This window comes from Vigna umbellata, chromosome 5 (assembly GCF_029865625.1).
Source record: "Vigna umbellata cultivar VRB3 chromosome 5, Vumbellata_1.0, whole genome shotgun sequence".
Lineage (NCBI taxonomy): Eukaryota > Viridiplantae > Streptophyta > Magnoliopsida > Fabales > Fabaceae > Vigna > Vigna umbellata.
Genome location: NC_142169.1, coordinates 40,016,304 through 40,038,646, shown reverse-complemented (window position 1 = coordinate 40,038,646; position 22,343 = coordinate 40,016,304). Strand labels below are relative to the sequence as shown.

The window sequence follows — 22,343 nt, the reverse complement described above, 5'->3', positions numbered from 1 at the left end:
GTCCATGTCAGTTATATATTCTTTCTGATACTTGGACTGTGCTAGTGGCTCGTGGTACAGTTTATGAGACAGCCACTGTAGTGCATGGTGTACAACTTTCAGAAGATGAGGTCAAGGTCACGGTGGATGAAGTTGTCATAGCGGATGTCGTTCTTCCTGTGCCTACAGATGAGTTCTTCACTGTGGAAGAAGCATTTAAGTCCTTTGTCGTCTGGCCTAGACATTTGGTTGGTGATGTATCTAATCCCCCGGTAAACACTCGTACTATATACTTCTCAATTTTAATATTTACTTATAATTGACGTTATAACATAACCATTTTTGCATTTAACAGCAGATAGGTAAAGAGGGAAGTCCTCCACCGAAGAAGACTCATTTATCTGAGGATGACCCTCTTGGTGCGTTAGACGAGCTTGCTAAAATCATTTCAGATGTGCCGATGAATATACACTGGGATTCTACTACATTTGGAAGAGAAGCTCAGATCCCATTGTACTTGCATCATCAAGATGTCAAGGAGCTTGCGTCGGGTAGAGAAGAAATTAATATTACACTCATTCAGCTGTGGATGATGTAAGTTTATGAAAACTTTTTTATACAATTCTATTTTATCAACTTACTTATATCATATTATTTCTTCATTTTAGGTATATTTTTGATGTTAGTAACAAGAAGGGGTTCAACGATGTATATGGGTTCATTGACCCCTCTATGACTCATGAAAGAAATAAATTTGATGATATCCAGACATACATCACCACCTGCTTTGGAATGGGGAAGGAGATATATTTTCTCCCTTATATACATGGGTAAGTGAAGTTTGTTAACTTCAACACATTCATTTATTAATTTTGGTATATGATTCATAAGTTATTACCAATTTCAGGTGTCATTGGCAGCTACTTGTGATCTCCATACCGGAGAACACTGCTGTCTGGTTTTGTTCATTGCAGAAGTCTCCTCGCAGCCCTCTTAGACATGTAGTAGATTGGTAAGAATCTCAATGTTTCGACTTTTTTTTTATATAAATGTATGCTAAAGGAATTGCTTTTAATAGTTCCCTTGCAACACATATGATGTTATATGGGAGATCTACTGCTACAGCTAAAAAGCTTGCATGGGTTGCCCTTAAGGTTTGATATTTTAGTCCATACTTTGTTACATTTGGTTCCATTCAATTGATGTTACTTAACATTTTATAATTATGATGATATATTGTAGTGTAATATACAAACGGGGTCATATGAATGTGGTTACTACGTCATGTTTTGGATGATGACCATTATTCGTGCACATTACACCAATGGATGGGAAACGGTATTATTTAGGTTTCAATTTTATTTTCCCTATAGTTTAGATTTCAAATACACTAAGTTAAATCATTGTATTTTATGCAGAGATTCAATAGGACTGCTCCAATTCCAGAGAAGTCACTTCAACTTGTGAGGAAAGCACTGGCTAAATATGTAATTCATTTATATAATAGTATATACTAGATATTAGGATATACTAAGTTCTAAGTTTATGTTTCTAAGTTGTTTGATGTTTTTCTACATTATTATTAGTTTAACATTGTACATTCAGTTTGATTTATGCTTCAAACTTGATTTATGATTATAATTTGATTGATTTATGCTTATAAGAAGTTGATTTATGATTCAATTAAATGTATTTATGTTTTATTATAATTTTCATTCAAAATATATGTTTCTGGATTATTCTCGACTGTTCTGGCTGTAAATATATATGCAGGTCTGTTTCTGTTGTTGGGAATGTTGCAGAAACAGACCTCATTTTAAAAAAAAACAAGGATATATGCCTCGGTTAGTGTCAAAACCGAGGTAGAAAAGACCTCTACTGCCTCGGTTATGACCACAACAGAGGCCGAAAGTACTGCGTAAAAAAAAAAAAAGACCTCTACTACCTCGGTTCAGACTACAACCGAGGCAGTAGGGTGGAACATACGGCCTCGGTTCCCCTAACCCGAGGCATATAGTCCTTCGAAAAAAAAAAAGAAGAAAATCCAAAAACTTTACTGCCTCGGTTGTGGATGAACCGATGTCAAATCGCCTCCCTTTATGTCTCGATTCAAGGTGAGGCCAAAAGTAGTACACTTTTTGCCTCGCCTACATATGTCTCGGTTCGAGAACCGGTGCCTACAACGAAAAACAACCGTTGTCGTTTCGGCTGCCTGTACTAGTGTTCCTTACGTGATTAAGTACAAAGAAGAAAAAAAATCAACATAGCAGCTAATGCACGTTTAAATAGATATACTTTAATTGTTACGGTTGAAACTAATTTTTTTGGACACAAAAGTATATTAACAACATATACTTAGCAACACCAGATCAATTATTATTGGTTAAGGTAGTCCCAAGTCAAGGGCTTAAACACATCAGCAGCTTCAATCTCTATGATGTCTAAGTGCTTCTTTGCAAGGTGCATGTACACAACCCAATCACCATTCCCCAAAGGACTTGGCATTGGCATAACATAACCAGTTTCACCACCCCAAGGAAAATGGTACGATGCAAACACCGCTTTCCCCCACCCAAAATCCACCTTCTTCTCTGGAAACCTCTGACCGGACGACACTACAAAGGCTGGTCCCTCGTCGGCACGATTACAATAAATTCTGGACACTCCAGGAATCGGCCTCTGAGCCTCCACCCAATCAATTAGTTCCAAGAAGTGCTCCTTTGTGGCGATAGACAAAAACTCGTGAACAGCCTCCACCACATACCCTAACGGCTCCTTCACCAACTCCTCAACTAGTCTCCCTCCAAAGGGTATGGAAAGCACGTTCCCAAAGTAACACTCCATCATCACCACTTCACTCTCTTTGTTACCATTGCCCAGTCTCTTCCTTCCATCAACAACAATGCCCATTTTTATAGTAATCTTTTTACTATCTGTGTTTCTTGACGCTACACATGCAACCATCTTCCATAAGAAAGCCGAGAAACATTCCAGCTTAGTGCGCGCGACGGCGTGGGACTGCATGTGGCAGAGTTGTTCTTCCGTGATGTAATATATTCGACTGAGGAGAGCGTTAGCGTACGTGACGGAAGCGGGAGGAAGGTCGGAGATGGAGGTGTACATGTGGTGCTGAGAAGGGCGAATGAAACCTAGACGACGAGGGTTGAGGAGAGAGCGACGAAAACATGGATGACAAGAAGTGGCGGCAGGAATGGCGGTGGTGGGATGGGCCATGGCAGCCCATGACACAAGAAACATGTTTGTTGAATATGCATCTGCTATGCGATGGTCAAATGTGCATGCCACTATTATTCCTCCACACTTCAGCGAAGTTGCCTGAAAGGGAAACATTCAATTATCTTAACTTCAACAGAAAAAATAATATTCATCAATTTATATATATATATATATATATATATATATATATATATATATATATATATATATATATATATATATATATATATATATATATATATATATATAATTACAATTAAGATTAATGTAAATGAATTCAATCATACTGTTATTAACTTTAAAAAACAGTTCAGAAAATGAAATTATCAAAATTTAAAGTAAACAATTACGCCTTATGTTTGAAAAACGTTGTCACAATTTTGAGTTGACAGTATGGTACTTTTGTTGATTATCAAATATTTCTGCAAGGTGGGTCAAAAAAAAATTAATCCTTATTTTATATGCAAGACAGACCAATCCAACCTACTTTTAGTGGGTCAAATACTGTCCAGACCAAAACGAGATTACGTAGCACACGTTGTTATCCTTAAGTATGAAAATGTCAATATTTTTAACTATTATTAGCCTATTACGTATTTCTGTTTCCGTTATAGAGAAATGCAATACACAAGCACTAAGATGCCATATACTTCATCAAAGTGTATTAGGATACTAATAGGATTAATCAAAGACTAATTGTGTCCCAAACTTATTGATTAAATGATTGATTACTTTTTAAAGATATTTAATATTTTCGTACACTTTAAATATTATATTCAATTTATTGTGAAAAATTTATACAACGGTGTTTTTTAAAAGCTTAAATTTAAGGTTAATTAATATCTTTATAGTTAGGTTATTAGTACATCCAATTTGATCTTATGTTTATTTTTAATTGTGGTAGAAGATGTGAGATTTAAAATCTAAACAAGAAAGTGCAAGTACGGTTAGATCTTTCGTATTAACTAAAAATAAAACAAATTTAAAATATGTGTAAACTTAATTATAATTTGACTAAGATTAATTTAAGCTTAAATTTAATTTTTTAAAATAGTATTAAAGTCATCTAAAATATATCTCAACAAAATATTAATTTTTATCAAATTATTTATTAATTTCTAGTTCTATGTTGGATATATATATATTTATATATATATATATATATATATATATATATATATATATATATATATAATAAGTAAAAATTTATATTAAATATAATTTTATAGAATATAGTTAAAGTTAATGTGTAACTAAAATGTAGTAGTACCTGGATAGCAATTATACCACCTTTTTTCTTCTTTGGAACAAACTTGCCTTCAATAGATTGGTCTGGGTTGTAAAAGTTGAGGTTCATAAGTTCAACATCTGCCTGAGCTTCAACAAAATCAACACCACGATTGTTACAGAGAACTTCAGGTTCACCCATGCTGTTGAGGATCACTTCACCTGCAAACACATAATAAGAGATTAGGGTTTGAGCCAAGGCCTTCTTCAAAGACTCCACCATGGTTCCAAAGCTGATTTTGTTGGTGGCACTATCTTCCATGGTTGTGGATGTGATAATAGGGTTCTTGTAGCAAAAGAATACTCCTACATCCAATGGAGGTAGAAGCAGGTCAAGGTTAGAGAGTGGAAGCCAATGTTCCTGCATTGGTAACACTGCCGCCACCACCTCTTCATTCGTCACACTCACAGAGAAATCTCCATTTTCAGAACACATTTTTTTGTGCTTTTATGAAGGCCTGATGTGGAGTAGTTTGTTGAGGCAGTGCATTTATATGCACAATAAAGTGGAGATATTTCTCGTACAGATATTTTAAGATAAGATATGATTGGTGGTATAGTTCTATAATTCAGCACAAAGTTTACCATTAACATGTCAATGCTTATTGGTGGGTCCACAGTTTGATGAGGTCATTTATGCACATGATAATAAGGATATATATTTAAGAGTTGAAATTAAAGGATCACATGTGATTGGTGGTATATATATATAAGTCTTGTAAAGTTGGTGAGAAAGTATGTGTGCAAATCCTCCCAAAGACTTTTCTAATGGGTCTAACGCTTTGTGGGGAACAATAGATCAATCATTTTTTATATTTTTTTAGTAGCACAGTTCCAATTTTAATTTTCCTACATAACATTGTTTTTCATATTTGTCTGCATAACACAGTTTTATTTTAGTTAGAATTATTTTAGTTAGAAGACAGTTAACAGAAGTCAAATTATGACTTTTATTTTGGTAGGTGGTAATTAGAATATCGGAAATCTGAGTTGGTTTTTCATTTTTTTTTTCGTTTTTCTGAATTTAATTAAAATAAAGGAGAGGGAAAAAAAGTTACATGTTTTTGTAAAGAAAACAAAAATATATAAGAAAATAAGACTTACAAATAATTGTTTGTACAACCTCACCTTATGTTAATATTTTAGGAGTATCATTGTAATAGATCTTTGTTTATTTAATATGGCTTCTGAAGTATAAATTGTTGATAAATGTAATGGTTAGTATTTGCAAAGTTATGTATACCATTAACTTTATCTTTATGTAGAAAACAATGTTCCATATGCATAATTCATAAAAAAATATTAATAATTTAATTAATAGACCATACACTTTTACATATTCAAAATTTTAGTACCATTCTTTTCTAATAATAAAACACTACTTATTTATTAACATTTAATTTCTAATTTCATAATTTGTACTAGCATCATTTTTAAAATTTTTATTCTCATCTCGTATTGTTTAATAAATACAAATCAAAAACATTATTTAAAAATTATAACTTAACAAAATTCAAACATATAAATAAATATTTTTTCATTACAACTTTTTTTTTTCAAATCCTTTATTTTAATAAAATTTAAAAAATAAAATAAAAAACCAACTCAGAATTCAGTTTTTCAAAACTGAATTCCGACTGGTAACCATCATGCACCAAAATGAAGGTGAGAATTCAACTCTTCAAAAATCAAATTCCAACCTAAAATGAAAATTGTGCTATGGAGATAAATATGGAGAACAAATATATTATATCGAGAAATTAAAAATGGAACTGTGCTACTGAGAAAAAAAAAATCTTAGACCAATCATTATAGAAAAGATTCCCACATGCTTTATTTAGATATTAATTTTTATATAAAATAATTATGGTGTTTTAATCACCATGTAATTTCATGATTTGGATTTCATGAATACACAGTTATGGAATCCATAGAATAATTATTAACATTGACTTGCTAAATTTAAAATTTAATCCTTAAAAGAATTCCTAAACCTAATATTCAGTAATCCACTAGGTCAAATGTTTGAATGTTTCAATTTGATTTTCAGTACCTTATTTTTTTATATATAAAAAACTAAGTTTAAGTAGATAATCACTGGACAAAACCACTTCATTTTCTTTCTCAAATTGCGTGTATATTTTAGTATAGAAGAGTAGGTAGGGTTTGGTTTAAAGTCTCAATTTACTTATCTTCAATTAATAAACTAAAAAATTATTAATAAAAATAAAAAAATTAGAACTAACTTAAATACTATTTATAATTAATTAAAAATTATTAATATCTAAAATAGTTTTATACTAATAAAAAATTATAATATAATTAAAAACTATATTTTTAGATATTAATAACTATAAAAAATTATTTATTTAGAGATAATTTCTTTAGTAATTCAAAACATTTTTTTAGTTATTATTAATCTATTTTAGAAATATTAATAAAAGTAACAAAATTAGAAACTAACGTTTTGGTTTCTAATTGAGGCTTAATTGTTAATCTCTATTATTTTAATCTAGAGACTAATTTTGGATTAACTAAATTTCATAAAATAATAAATTATTCGTTCATATTATAAATCACATGCATATTAATTATTATATTATATAAATTTAGGTTAGTGACGATTATTAAAAACATTGGTAAAGTTCATGACGTGGGTGTTGGTTCCTCATTTGGATATAGAAAGATAGAGAGCAAGCTTAATGCTCTTGTCAATTTGGTGACTCAACTAGTTGGGAATCAGAATTAGAAGTATGCAACTGTTGCAAGTTTATGTGGTATTTGCCTTTCTAATGACCATTACTCAAATGTTTGTCCATCTTTGCAACAACATTTTGGCCCTAATACCCCTCAAGCTTATGTTGCAAACATTTACAACAATAGGCAGTCGCAACCACAACAATAGCAAAACTATGACCTCTCCAGTAGTAGATATAATCTAGGATGGAGGAATCACCCTAATCCGTGATGGTCCAATGCCCGCAACAGCAACAACAACAACAACTTCCACCACCAACATCATTCCAGAATATTGCTGGTCCGAGTAGACCGTTTATGACTCCACCACCAATCCAACAATACCAGAGGCAACAACAGCAGCATGATGTGACTACACCAACCGCTCCTCCTCAACCTTCCACTTCTCAGCCTTCAATGGAGGAGTTAGTCAGACAGATGACTATGCAGAATATGCAATTCCAGCAAGAGACAAGAGCTTCCATCCAAGAGACAAGAGCTTCCATCCGGAGCCTAACCAATCAGATGGGGCAGATGACCACACAAGTAAATCAAACACAATCCCAAAATTCGGATAGATTGCCTTCTCATACTGTGCAGAATCCTAGAAATGAAAATGTCAGTGCCATCACCCTAAAATTTGGGAAGCAAATTCATATACCCACAATGCCACCTCCGACACCTGCACCTCAACCTCACACTACTACATCTCAAAGAAAAGAGAACCACGCAGGTCCAAGCAGGACATTTGAGGCAGGTGGATCTTCTTCCTCTTTGGGTGGTTCTTCTTCTTCTTTAGGTGGACTTTCTTATTCTACCACCAACATCACCATCAGTGCATCTCTTAACATGCAACATCGACCTATCCCTCTTCCATTTCCTCCTAAAGTAATTCAAAGCAAAAATGTGGAAGAGGTGTATAAGGAGATATTTGAGACCTTTAGGAAAGTGGAGGTGAACATACCTCTACTAGATGCCATCAGGTAGATTCCCATATATGCCAAATTCCTAAAGGAGTTATGCACCAATAAGAGGAAGATGAAGGAAATGAAAGAGTCAGCATGGACAAAAATGTATCTACACTGATAGGTAAATCTGTACCTCACATTCCTGAAAAAATGCAAAGAACTAGGTGCATTTTGCATCCCTTGCATTATTGGAAATAAAAAATTTGAGAATGCCATGCTTGATTTGGATGCTTCCATAAATGTCATCCCTCTGTCAATCTTTAAATCTCTTTCTCTTAGAACTTTGCTACCTACAGGTGTAGTTATACAATTAGTAAATAAGAGTGTTGCCTATCCCACTGGTTACATAGAGGATGTTTTAGTTAGGGTTGAATTGATTATGACAGAAAAACCCTATGTAGAGCTGTCAAAATAGGCCACTCGACCCGACCCGACCCGGCCCACCACGGGTTGATCACTTAGTGAGCCAACCCAACCCAGCTCATTTATTAGCGAGGTAGAAAAATTCGAACTCGACCCAACCCACCATAGGTTGGTGGGTAAACGGGTTGGCTCACTTAACTACAATTTTTTTAAATAAAAAAAAATTACAAACTTTCTATAATTCAAATCTAAACAAATTTCACTCTCAAATTTCACTCCCAACATGGGTGTTCAATTAATTTTGAAAATAAGGAACTTAAATAATTTTTTCAAGCAAAAACAAAATAATAAATATTTTTTATAAAATTAAAATTGAATTTTAATAAAAATAAATTAGGTAGGTGGGTTGGTAGGCCTACCCAGCTCACAACGGGTTCAACCCGCATGAGCCGGGTTTAAATGAGCCAGGTTGAAATCTGACCTGCATAAAAAAAATACAATTTTTTTCAAACCCAACTCGGCTCAAACCCTTGGTGGGCCGGGTTGGCCCGCGGGTTGTGACCTATTTTAACAACTCTAACCCTATGTGAGGATTTGAGCCACTTGATGTTCTTAATGGCTTGCACATATAACTCGGCTTGATTCTGATTGATAATTCTTGATTGATATGCATCTTTGGAAGTGATAAAGGCAATTTTGTTCTTGAGCCTCTCTAGCCAAATAAGCCTACCCTGTTTTATTCCTTTGATAACCCTTTTGAGCAAATGTTTTTCCCTTTTCTTTGTTTTGAAGCTCATACATTAGCCTTAAGTAAAAAACCATGATTCACCTGAACCATAGGGAATTTTAGAGCTTGGGAATTGTTTTGGGAATAAGTGTGGTCTTGCTGGGGATTATGATGAATTGGCTAGCTGGTTCCTCTTCTTGGTTGTTTCTTAAATAAGTTGTTCATCTTGTTTCTTACAATTGTGTCTGAAAAAAAAAATAGAGAGAGAAGAAAAGAGACAAGACAAGAAAAGAAAGAAAAAAATAGAAAAGATGAGAAAAATAAAAAACAATTTTGAATAATGGAGTCAAGAAGAGGATTGAATTAGAGGTTTTTGGTGTGATTTGATTGTATTTTCACTTGTTCCCCATTGCTCCTCTATTTCTTTTGGTTGTAACTTCTCATCCATATTTTGTCCTCCCTTTTGAGATACATTATAGTGCATCTGTGAGGTTTTGTTGCTTTCGATTCACCTCTTGAGCTGAGTGATTATTTTTCCATGTATGGAATTTCTTGGATGATTACCATGAGTATCTGGTTTCTCAGATTCTATATGTGTTGGATATTGTCTCTTCCTTTTCTTTTTCCAGATTCCTTGAGGACTGTGTAAATCTGTTTGTTTTCTTGTGTCTTTTTGTTTCTGTATGTTGGGGTTGTGTCACTTCCTTGATGTCCTTTGAGTTGTTCCTTGATCTGCGTCTTGATTTTTCCCAGGAGTGCAAAAGACTAAGTGTGATCTATTTTGATGAATCAATATTTTCTACTATTCACTTAGCTTATTGTATTACATTTGATTAGGGAATTGTGCTTAATTTTCTAATATTTCCTCAGTTTTGATATTTGGGCTTAATTTGACCAATAATTCTTATTTTAATTAATTTGAATTATCTGAGGCTAATTATTGTCATTATTAATTGTAAGGAAATTTTTGGATTATTATTTTGGGACATTAAAGGGCCGCCACATCATTCTCCACTTGCCACATTAGCATTTTTAATTTAATTTCAATTTTAATGTCGTTTTTAAGGCTTTTTGGACAGATTTGGCAGATTGGACCGTTTTTGGTCATTTTTAGGATTAGGCCCATTTTGTATTCTGACCTAGGGTTGTATGCAAAAAGGGGGCAGACCCCAAACACACCTCTCACTCTCTCATTTATGTTTTCTAAGCTTTGGACAGTGATAACAGTTGAAAAACTGTTATTTTCATGCTTAAATTGATACTAAAAGCAACCTTTAACACTTAGAAACTAGCTTGAAATCATGCTTTTAGTCATATTTCCAGAAATAAGAGAGCTGGATAGGTTTATGCTTGATTTCAGTGTTTTTGTGCAGGTTTTAAGGTGAATTTGGTGAAAGAAGTGAAGAAGGAGAGAGATGGAATCAGAAAAGACATCAAAAAGTGCAAAAGGAGAAGCCGCAACTGCCGCTCAGCGGCAGTTTACCGCTGAGCGGCACTCAGGAGTTCACGTTGGAACCGCTGAGGGGCAAAGTGGCCGCTGAAGGGAAGAAACTACTCACGCACTTACCGCTGAGCGGCACTTTACCGCTGAGCGACACTTTACCACTGAGCTGCACACTTATGGGCTTGGACCTAGATTTTCTGTAATTTTAGAATAATATATAAGCTTTAGGACGTCCTAGGGTTTTGTATCTTTGGCAGAAACGAAGCAAACACTATCTCTTCCACCCCTTTGAAGGAGGATCTTGGATGCTCAGGCTCCCTCTTCCCCTTTCTAGGGTTTTATCCTTCATTCTTTCATTATTGTTCATCTAGGTTCACCATGAATATGGTGAACTAAACCTTGTATGTTTGTTGGGGAATCAATGTAATCTTTTGAAGCTCTCATATATGGAATTTGTGCTTGCATCTTAATCTAAGACTTATGCTTTCTTTCATCATTAGTTAGGGTTTTTCCTCTTTGCTCAATGCTTGCTTTGTTTAACTCATTCAATGCATGATTATTGATTTTGTCGATACGGGAACGTACGGGGAAGTCTAGATCCGGGGAATTTCTCCCAATAGTATATTGGTTGCCTTAAGCTCCTGTGCTAAAAAAACTAATTATTAGGAATGCTAGGAATCGTATGAACTCGTAATTAGGGAGAAGCCTTCTTGAAAGGTAATTTAGAGAGTGGCATTAACAATGATGACTTGAATGTTGAATTCCTAAAATATATGAGAGTGGATAAGATGAAATTGACCCCCAACAACATATTCATCAATATATTTCATTGAAAGTGCTTGTCTTTTGTTTTAGCCATTGATTAACCTCATGCATACATGTTTATTTTCGTCTTTTGCATATTAAACTCCACTTATTTTGTTCTTAAGTCTTAGCTAATCAACAAATCACATAACTAAACTAGGCCGTGAGTCCTTTGGGAGAACGATACTTGGTCTTACCGAGTTTATTACTTGAAACGATTCGGTCATACTTGCCGATTGTTAAACAAGTTTGTGACATCATATTTTGGTGATCATAAATTTGTGCATCAAGTTTTTGGCGCCGTTGCCGGGGACTCTGGTTAACTAGTTAATTTGTGTGATTATTGATTATCTTTGACTTTAATTTTGAATTTCTGTTTTTATTTTTCTGTTTTTATTTTTTCTGTTTTTATTTTTTTCTGTTTATATTTTATTTTATTTTATTTTATTTTATTTTCTGTTTTTATTTTTATTTTTCTGTTTTCTGTTTTTATCTTCTCATCTCAAATCTTATATCGTCTCTTATATCTTTTTGTGCTAACCAAATATTCTAGGGTTTTGTGTTCTTGTGTATGCAAGAGGCAATTCGAACTAGGAGCAAGATAACTGCAGAACCTCTTCTTGAAGGTTTAGACGAGAGTAGACGGAGGAGAAGAATCCGAACATCTAGAGAACTTTTCCCTCCTCCGGAAACTCTGTTGCAACCATCACCACAAGGTTCTGACTATAGCACAGAAAATATGGAGAACAACAATGTCAGAAGAACTCTTGCTGATTACACCAATATAGCTGGACCTCAGCACTTTAACAGTATAGCTAGACCTAGAGTCAATGCAGCTAATATGGAGGTCAAACCAGCACTAATTCAACTGGTGAAAAGCAACCAATTTAATGAGTTATCTCATGAAAGCCCATATGAGCACCTCACTACATTCAATGAGATTTGCAATACAGTGAAGATTAATGGGGTGCCAGATGAAGCGATCAAACTTAGCTTGTTTCCTTTCTCATTGGGAGGCAATGCTAAACTTTGGTTGAATTCTTTCCCAGAAGGAAGTTTCACAGAGTGGGAAGCAGTGGTAACAAAGTTTTTAAACAAGTACTTTCCACAATCAAAGGTGACAAAAGGCAAGCAAGAGATTTCTTCATTTAGGCAAGGCATGGAAGAATCACTGGGGCATGCATGGGATAGATACAAAAGTTTGCTAAGAAAAACACCCACGCATGGCTTTGAAGAACAGGAAGTAGTCTTAACTTTCCTTGGAGGGCTTGGTTCACAAACCAAGATGATGCTTGATGCCTCAGCAGGAGGCAATATTAAATGGAAAACTCCAGAGGAAGCCACAGAAATTATAGAAAACATGGCTACTAGTGATAATGAGCTGCACAGTGAGAGAGGAGCTCCTATGCAACAAAAAGGAGTTCTCCAATTACAGACACATGATGCCTTGCTAGCTCAAAATAAAATTCTAACTCAACAGCTGGAGACTCTTACTAAAACTCTTGCCCAATTACCCAAAGAGTTGAAAACTGCTGCACAGGTACAAACCCAGTTGTGCGAATTGTGTGGAGGCGACCATATCAATGGTCAATGTGCCTTTCCAGTTGAAGCCGTAGAGGATGTAAACTACATGACCAATCAGTACCGTCAAGGGAGCTACAATCAGGGGTGGAAACCACACCCAAGTATTGGTCAAGGGCAAACTGGGCAAGCTGGTCAATATAATAAGCAGCAGCAGCAACCCACCTCATGGCAACAGTTATCTATGCTTAATGAAAGGTCCATGAGGATGGAGGAAACTCTCAACAATTTCATACAGAAAACTGAGTCTACCCAAAAGAGCACTGAAGCTGCTATCAAAAATTTGGAGATTCAGATGGGGCAGATCACCAAACAGGTGGAAGAAAGGCCAAATAGAAATTTTGGGGCTAATACTGAGGTTAACCCCAGAGAAGAGTGCAAGGTGGTAGAGAGTGTTGATGATGAGAAAGTTGAGTTAGATACAGAAGAGAGAAGAGAAATAGAGAGCAAAAGTACTTTTCCTTTTCCAATTCATCAAGGGAAACAACTGGACTTCACAGAATTATTCAGAATGGTGGATAATGATGCACCTTGGGAGCAGATTCTACAGCAAATCACAGTTTACACAAAATCTAATGAAAACATCTCTACAAAGAAAAGTCGTAGAGATGATGAAGCAAAGGAGTGTATAACTGTTAAAAAAGAGTCATTCCCTCCTAAAGCAACAAACCCAGGCAGTTTTTCTATCCCTTGTACCATAGGGAAGAAAAGGGTGAAGAAAGCTCTTCTTGATTTAGGTTCAAGTGTTAACTTGATACCTTACTCTTTACTGGAGCAAATCGGCAATGTTAATGTGAAACCTGTAAAGGTTAATCTAGTAATGGCCGATGGATCTTCAAAGGAGCCATGTGGGATTGCAGAGGACATTATAGTTTGTGTTGGCAAACTTCAGTTCTTGGCAGACTTTGTGGTGATGAAGATGGAGACAGAGAAGATACCTATCATACTTGGAAGACCGTTTATGAAAACGGCCAGAGCTATCATTGATGTAAATGAAGGTATAGTAGTGCTCCAGGACAGGGAGGAGAGAGTGGTTATAGACGTCTTTAAAGATGAGACGCAAACACAGGAGGAAGAAGCTAGTTATAAAGCTGCATTTCAAGATGCACCCATGACTAGCCGTAAAGATGAAAATCTCAAGGTTGCAGGTAACCATTGTTTTTTGTTTCAGGTACACAAGGAAGAAAAAATTGGAAGAGGAGGAGAAATTCCTGGTGACTGGGAGAAAAGAAGACTCCAACTTGGCACACCTGTAAGAATCAAGAACAAGTTGTGGGTTGTGAAGGGCTTTAAAGAGAAGGAGATGATAGAGATAGAGTCTCCACATTCTAGAAGGACCAAAACAGTTCACAGGAAACAGCTGAGGAGTTGGTGGAATGACAACATCAACTATAAAGAAGGAACTTGAGCTTTACTGGGTCAAGCTAATGACGTTAAAAGAGCGCTTGCTGGGAGGCAACCCAGTGATCTAAAAAACTTTTAATTTTTTTTTGGTTTGTAATTTTTAATCTGTTGAACATGATTTTGTGAATATTTTGCTGAACATAGCATCTACTGATGGATGCTAGGTGGTTAAGTATCTACTGAAGGATACTAAGTGTGTAACACCTACTGATGGGTGTTGATGAGAAAATTTTGCACCTACTGATGGGTGTTGGTGGACTTTGGGTCAGGCTCGTGACGTTAAACAAGTGCTACCTGGGAGGCAACCTAGTTGATTGATTGTTTTTGTTTGTTTCATTTTAGTTGCATAATAGGGTTTGCATAAGTATTCTAAACATTGAATTGCAGGGAACCAGTAAGGGGCATGTTTAGGAGGCACTTAGGTTAAGAAAAGAAGGAGAAGAGCACTTCACGAAAGTGCCGCTGAGCGGTAAAACAACCGCTGAGCGGTACTATAGCAGATTGGCTTTGGTTGCCCCTTAGCGGGACCCGAGCCCATTAGGGTATTTTTATACCCTAAGCTGCGTTTTGGTTTCTCTTTTTAGACTCTTCTCTGCACACACACTCCTACATACCTTTTCAATGGTTCTCTACAACTTCTCCCTCATCCCTTTTTAGAAAATCTCCCTTCCACTCATTTGCTCACTAGTTTTCCATCTATGTTTGGGGTTGGGAGAAAGCATCATTGAAGGGGCTGATTTCTTCATTGTGGTTTACTAATGCTTAACAATGTATCTTTTGGTTTTGTGAATTATGTTTGATGCAGGGATGGCCTCCTCATCGGGCAAAAAGAATCAAGACTAGAAAATCCAAGAAGAGGAAGATACAGAGGACAGCTCAGATTGATGAGGAGCTGAGATAGCATTTACGGATGAATGCTATCATATGCTTATGTTTTTGTTGGTTTAAGTTTTCTAAACTTATTTATTTTTTTGTTTTAGATTAGGGTTTGATGTACTCTATTGGAAACATGGTTTGTTATGATGGTTTGCTATTAACTGTGATTGTTTGATAAGTAATGCTTGAATGATGGTTATTGATTGATTGATGTTGAGATGATGTGCACATTAAAATGCTTATACAGGTGATTCACAAGCTTTGTGAACAAATGCAGGATATCATGATTGTGATTGTGAAATTAAGCAGGATGTGTATGTCAAATGTGAATGAGCTTATATGTGAGGTTTTGAGCTCCAGAGTTGTTATTGATTGAATGCTATTACTTTGGAAACATGAATGATTTTGCCCAGGTTTTCTATGATTGAATCAATTGCTTGTTTTGCATCATATGATCAAGGCCGTTTGTTGGAACCCTTTTTATTGGCCAAATTCATGAAGTTAGCCCACTAAAAGAGAACACTTTGTGTTCTATCCTTTGAACCCTTAGCCTTGAACATACACTGAAACCCTTGATTGAAAATCTTTACCTTGAGTTAAGTAGAAGATCTTGTGTGGTATTGTTAAATGTTCAAGTTTGGGGTTGTTGGGAAAACATGAAAAAGGAAAAGCATTGAGCTAAGAGCTAAAAAGTAAGAATATGCAAAGAAGAAAAAAAAAAGAAAAGAAAAGAAAAAGAAGCAAAGCTCAATGCAAATGCAAAGGCAAGTTGGGAAGAATAAGAATAATTGTGTTGTTATGACTCTCTTAACTCAAGGATTTTGTGATCCAGAAAAACCAATTTTCTTGTTAGCCAAGCCACATTATAAGCCATTGAAAAGTCCTTGTGATGATGCATGCTTGTGAATGTTTTTGATTGTGGTAAAATGAAAGGCAAAGTTGATTCATGTAACATTGTGATAGTGGAGTGAATGAGTGAAACACTTTACCTCTTCTACACTTGTGTGTTGAGTGAAACACTTTACCTAGTGAGGAAATATTCCATAAGCACATGAACATCCATGCTTAATTGATTGATCATTCATGAAAAATAGCATTTGTTGGAATTTAAATGACTTTGTGAACACTAAAGCATGTGCACATCTTGATTGAACTCTTGGTCATAAGTTTGAGTGAAGTTGTTACTTATCTTGAAAAAGACAATCTTTGAATGAGTGAACCATCATATGAATTGGTTGAAGATTGAGTTACATCTTGTTTGCTTGAGGACAAGCAAAGTTCTAAGTTTGAGGTTGTGATAACAGTTGAAAAACTGTTATTTTCATGCTTAAAATTGACACAAAAAGCAACCTTTACAATTAGAAACTAGCTTGAAATCATGCTTTTATCCATATTTTCAGAAATAAGAGAGCTGGACAGGTTTATGCTTGATTTTAGTGTTTTTGTGCAGGTTTTAAGGTGAATTTAGTGAAAGAAGTGAAGAAGGAGAGAGATGGAATCAGAAAAGTCAACCAGAAACCAGAAAAGTCATCCAGTCAACCAGAAAAGTCAACCAGTCAACCAAAAAGTCAACTAGTCAACCAGAATACGAAAAAAGTCAAGCAGACGAGTTTTGGGCCAGTTTTATGCGATTTTATGATCTGTTTGGGCCTGGACCCGTTTTCTATTATTTTTATGTCCTATTTAAAGACCTAGATGTCTTAGGGTTGGTATCTTTGGCAGAAACAAAGCAAACACTCTCTCTTCCACCCCTTTGAAGGAGGATCTTGGATGCTTAGGCTACCTCTTCACCTTTCTAGGGTTTTATCTTTCATTCTTTCATTATTTTTCATTTAGGTTCACCATGAATATGGTGAACTAAACCTTGTATGTTTGTTGGGGAATCAATGTAATCTTTTGAAGCTCTCATATATGGAATTTGTGCTTGCATCTTAATCTAAGATTTATGCTTTCTTTCATCATTAGTTAGGGTTTTTCCTCTTTGCTTAATGCTTGCTTTGTTTAACTCATACAATGCATGATTATTGATTTTGTCGATACGGGAACGTACGGGGATGTCTAGATCCGGGAAATCTCTCCCAATATTATATTGGTTGTCGTTAAGCTCCTGTGCTAGAAGAACTAATTACTAGGAATGCTAGGAATCGTATGAACTCGTAATTAGGGATTGGCCTTCTTGACAAGGTAATTTAGAGAGTGGCATTAACAATGATGATTTGAATGTCGAATTCCTAAAATATATGAGAGTGGATAAGATGAAATTGACCCCCAACAACATATTCATCCATATATTTCATTGAAAGTGCTTGTCTTTTGTTTTAGCCATTGATCAACCTCATGCATACATGTTTATTTTTGTCTTTTGCATAGTAAAATCCAATTATTTTGTTCTTAAGTCTTAGCTAACCAACAAATCACATAACTAAACTAGGTCGTGAGTCCTTTGGGAGAACGATACTTGGTCTTACCGAGTTTATTACTTGAAACGATTCGGTCATACTTGCCGATTGTTCAACAAGTTTGTGACATCATATTTTGGTGATCATAAATTTGTCCATCAATGAACATCCATGCTTAATTAATTGATCATTCATGAGAAATAGCATTTGCTGGAATTTAAATGACTTTGTGAACACTAAAGCATGTGCACATCTTGATTGAACTCTTGGTCATAAGTTTGATTGTAGTTTTTACTTATCTTGAAAAAGAGGATCTTTGAATAAGTGAACCATCATATGAATTGGTTGAAGATTGAGTTACATCTTATTTGCTTGAGGACAAGCAAAGTTCTAAGTTTTGGGGTTGTGATAACAGTTGAAAAACTGTTATTTTCATGCTTAAATTGATACTAAAAGCAACCTTTAACACTTAGAAACTAGCTTGAAATCATGCTTTTAGTCATATTTCCAGAAATAAGAGAGTTGGACAGGTTTATGCTTGATTTCAATGTTTTTGTGCAGGTTTTAAGGTGAATTTGGTGAAAGAAGTGAAGAAGGAGAGAGATGGAATCAGAAAAGACATCAAAAAGTGCAAAAGGAGAAGTCGCAACTGCCGCTGAGCGGCAGTTTACCGCTGAGCGGCACTCAGGAGTTCACGTTGGAACCGCTGAGGGGCAAAATGGCCGCTGAGGGGAAGAAACTACTCACGCACTTACCGCTGAACGACACTTTACCGCTGAGCGGCACTTTACCGCTGAGCGGCACACTTATGGGCTTGGACCTAGATTTTTTGTAATTTTAGAATAGTATATAAGCTTTAGGACGTCCTAGGGTTTTGTATCTTTGGCAGAAACGAAGCAAACACTCTTTCTTCCACCCCTTTGAAGGAGGATCTTGGATGCTCAGGCTCCCTCTTCACCTTTCTAGGGTTTTATCCTTCATTCTTTCATTATTGTTCATCTCTAGGTTCACCATGAATATGGTGAACTAAACCTTGTATGTTTGTTGGGGAATCAATGTAATCTTCTGAAGCTCTCATATATGGAATTTGTGCTTGCATCTTAATCTAAGACTTATGCTTTCTTTCATCATTAGTTAGGGTTTTTCCTCTTTGCTCAATGCTTGCTTTGTTTAACTCATTCAATGCATGATTATTGATTTTGTCGATACGGGAACGTACGGGGAAGTGCAGATCCGGGGAATTTCTCCCAATAGTATATTTGTTGCCTTAAGCTCCTATGCTAAAAAAACTAATTATTAGGAATGCTAGGAATCGTATGAACTCGTAATTAGGGAGAAGCCTTCTTGAAAGGTAATTTAGAGAGTGGCATTAACAATGATGACTTGAATGTTGAATTCCTAAAATATATGAGAGTGGATAAGATGAAATTGACCCCCAACAACATATTCATCAATATATTTCATTGAAAGTGCTTGTCTTTTGTTTTAGCCATTGATCAACCTCATGCATACATGTTTATTTTCGTCTTTTGCATATTAAACTCCACTTATTTTGTTCTTAAGTCTTAGCTAATCAACAAAGCACATAACTAAACTAGGCCGTGAGTCCTTTGGAAGAACGATACTTGGTCTTACCGAGTTTATTACTTGAAACGATTTGGTCATACTTTCCGATTGTTAAACAAGTTTGTGACATCATATTTTGGTGATCATAAATTTGTGCATCAGACAGCAAGGGAGAGCTCCCCCAATTTAGGGTTTTAGGGTTTCATTTAAATTTCCATGCACTTTCAATTCAAGTAATTTAGTTTCGATTTTATAATTTTGTTTTCTTCTCTTGCTTGCAATTTCGATTCTGCACATTTAATTTTATTCCCGTTCTCGCATTGCAAATTCGTTTTAGGGGTTTTTCCATTTTGTTTTCATTTCGTTTGAGCTCATTTTCGTTTTGTTTGGTTGCGTTTCATTTTTATTTAGGTTTGTTTTCCAGTTTTGAATTGAATTCGTTTTGCTACATTGAGTTTTGCATTGAGTTACACATTCACTTTCTGCGTTTTTAATTTCGTTTTTATGGCAACTTAATTGTTCTGAGTTGGTGTTAGTAAGGTTGCAAATTTTCCATGAGATTATTGTGCTTAATTGTGATTTTGATTATGTTCTTAAGTGCCCACACAAATGCAATTTGTTATGTGCAATTAGTCCTTGCTCAATGGTGTGATTTGAGCATAATAATATTCGCTTAGTGGCTTAGTGTGTTTACGCAACATTGAGTGGATATGTGTGAGAGCATTTGCTTAATTCGCATTTTTATGAAGACCGTTTTAGACTTCGCTTAATTGTCTAATTTGTGTTGGATTAAGGGTCATAGAAGTGGATATTTGTTGTAAATCTTTGATTGGAAACAAGTGAATCAAGCTAACATCGACCTATCTTTAATCTGTGTTTAATTCTGTGTTCAATTTGTGTGTTAATCAGTCCATTTCATTTCACAAAACCACCTTCAAGCCCCCACCATGTGTTCGACCTAATTCCTGAACCACTTTTGGTCATTGAGAGACGACCTAGGGGTCATTCTCCTAGTTATACTGCATTTCTAATTGCTTATTAATTTGATTCGGGTACGGCCTCGATCATACTACTCATACTGTTTAAGTGCTACATAACTTTATGATAGGGAGAACATCACATTCTTCAATGGTCTATAAGAATTTCTTTTAATGTATCTCTTAGCACTTTATTTTTCATGTTACTTGTATTGCCCTTTTTTCCTAAAGCCCAAAGGGAGAGAGTAATTGGAAAACAAATTTCTTGTTGTGCATCATCAAAAAAGGGTGAGATTATTGATATGGGAAGCAATGTACAACTGAACCCATATCTCACATATGTGTTTTTTATGATGACAAAAGAAAGTTTTTGTTATTTTCTCCTAAGGGTTTACAGGTTTGCATATCAAAACGAATGGGAAGCCTATGATGAGCGTTGCGGGTGGCTGCCAACTCTCTCAACCTAGTCCTAGACCTACCTTTTTTTTCAAGTAGGCGTATGAATGTCGTCCGCACCTTATGAAGGTGGGAGGTCATAGATGGTGCAACATCAGACATTTCCCTACATAAATCATTAAGTGTTAATAATAATTAATAGATAAAATAACAAAGCAAAATATATAATACATCTAAAATTTCAATTTATACATTGTCAAGTTGCAATGTTCTCCCACAACCCTTCATGGTGATCATCACGTATGGCATGGACGTCATCTACTTCATTATCGACATTCAAAGTTGGCATATTTGATGAGTAAGATGGAGTTTCATTAATACCAAGAACGACTTCATCATTGTCATCAGTACAATGCATTGCTCTACCTTGGAGCACCACTGACCATTTATTGTCTTCGAGATCAGTGACATACAACACTTGTTTTGCCTGAGATGCCATGATAAATGGCTCTTCAGTATAACCTTCCTTTTCTAGGTCAACCAACGTAAAACCTAGATCATCGGTCCTCACCCCAGTATTACCATCAACCTACTTACATTTAAAAACAGTTACTCTGAAACTTGTGTAATCTATCACCGAAATATCTTCAATTACACCAAAGTAGCACATGGATGCCATCACAGGATTTTTTTCCTTTGAACTCGAGAAATGCATTGACTCAGCCACAATCATTACTCCACTATTTTAAGTGGTGTTTCTTCATCTTCTTTTTGTGTATGAAATGTGTAGTTATTTATATCATACCCACTCCAACATATGACATGAAAGTTTGGCTCACTTGATATCCAATTTAATGAGAAGTTGTACGATTAACTTGAACTTGTTGTTTGAACCACTTTAAAAAGGTTTTGTTGTGCTCATTGATAACGGTTGAAAATACCGTTATCTATGATATAATTTTGATACTAAACACACCCTTTTTGACTTAGAAACTTGCTTTAACTCATGTTTTTGCTTTAGTTTTATGAATAAGAGAGTTGAGGTTATACTTGATGATTTTATCACTAAATTCCCTTGATTTTGTAGGCTATTGGAATGATTTGAAAGAAGAGTTAAAATACCAAATAATTGGAATGCAGAAAAGTCAACCAGAATGCAGAAAAGTCAATCAGAATGCATAAAAGTCAACCAGAGTGCAAAAAAGTCAACCAGAGTGCAGAAAAAGGGCGCTGAGTGCCAGTTTTCTTCCCGCACCATGCTTGGGAGCGCTGAGCGCCAGTTTTGACCCGTACAACGCTTGGGTGCCCCACTTAGGGCGCTAAGTGCCAGCGAAGTGGGCTTGGGCCTGTTTTTTGTTATTTTTTGTTCTATTTAAGGACTTGGACGTCCTAGGGATTGTATCTTTTGATAGCTTTTGAGCATAGAAACACATTTTTCACCCTTTGGGGGTAGATTTTGGGGATGTGGCAGCTCTCCTTTTCCTTAAGGGTAGATTTGGGGATGTGACAGCTCTCCTATTCTCTTTCTAGGGTTTTTTTTACCTCTTTCATTCTTTCATTGTTCATTGTTCATCTAGTTTCTCCATGATGATGGGGAAC

At 35.5% G+C, this 22,343-nt stretch overlaps 1 protein-coding gene across 1 annotated transcript; it reads right to left on the bottom strand.

The window, feature by feature from the left end:
* Nucleotides 1-2,250: 2,250 nt before the first annotated feature.
* Nucleotides 2,251-4,949, bottom strand: LOC124842815 (coniferyl alcohol acyltransferase-like). The gene is made up of 2 exons (XM_047319386.2): nt 4,487-4,949; nt 2,251-3,315 (listed from the first exon to the last, which is right to left on the bottom strand). Exons 1-2 carry the CDS (start codon nt 4,937-4,939, stop codon nt 2,356-2,358), a joined length of 1,413 nt encoding a protein of 470 aa, XP_047175342.2. The 5' UTR covers nt 4,940-4,949; the 3' UTR covers nt 2,251-2,355.
* Between the last annotated feature and the right edge of the window lie 17,394 nt (nt 4,950-22,343).

Coding starts and splice junctions, on each gene's coding strand:
- LOC124842815 (XM_047319386.2), bottom strand. CDS start 4,939: ATGTGTTCTGAAAATGGAGATTTCTCTGTGAGTGTGACGAATGAAGAG. Junction 3,316..4,486: donor GTGGTATAATTGCTATCCAG/GTACTACTACAT, acceptor TTTCCCTTTCAG/GCAACTTCGCTGAAGTGTGG.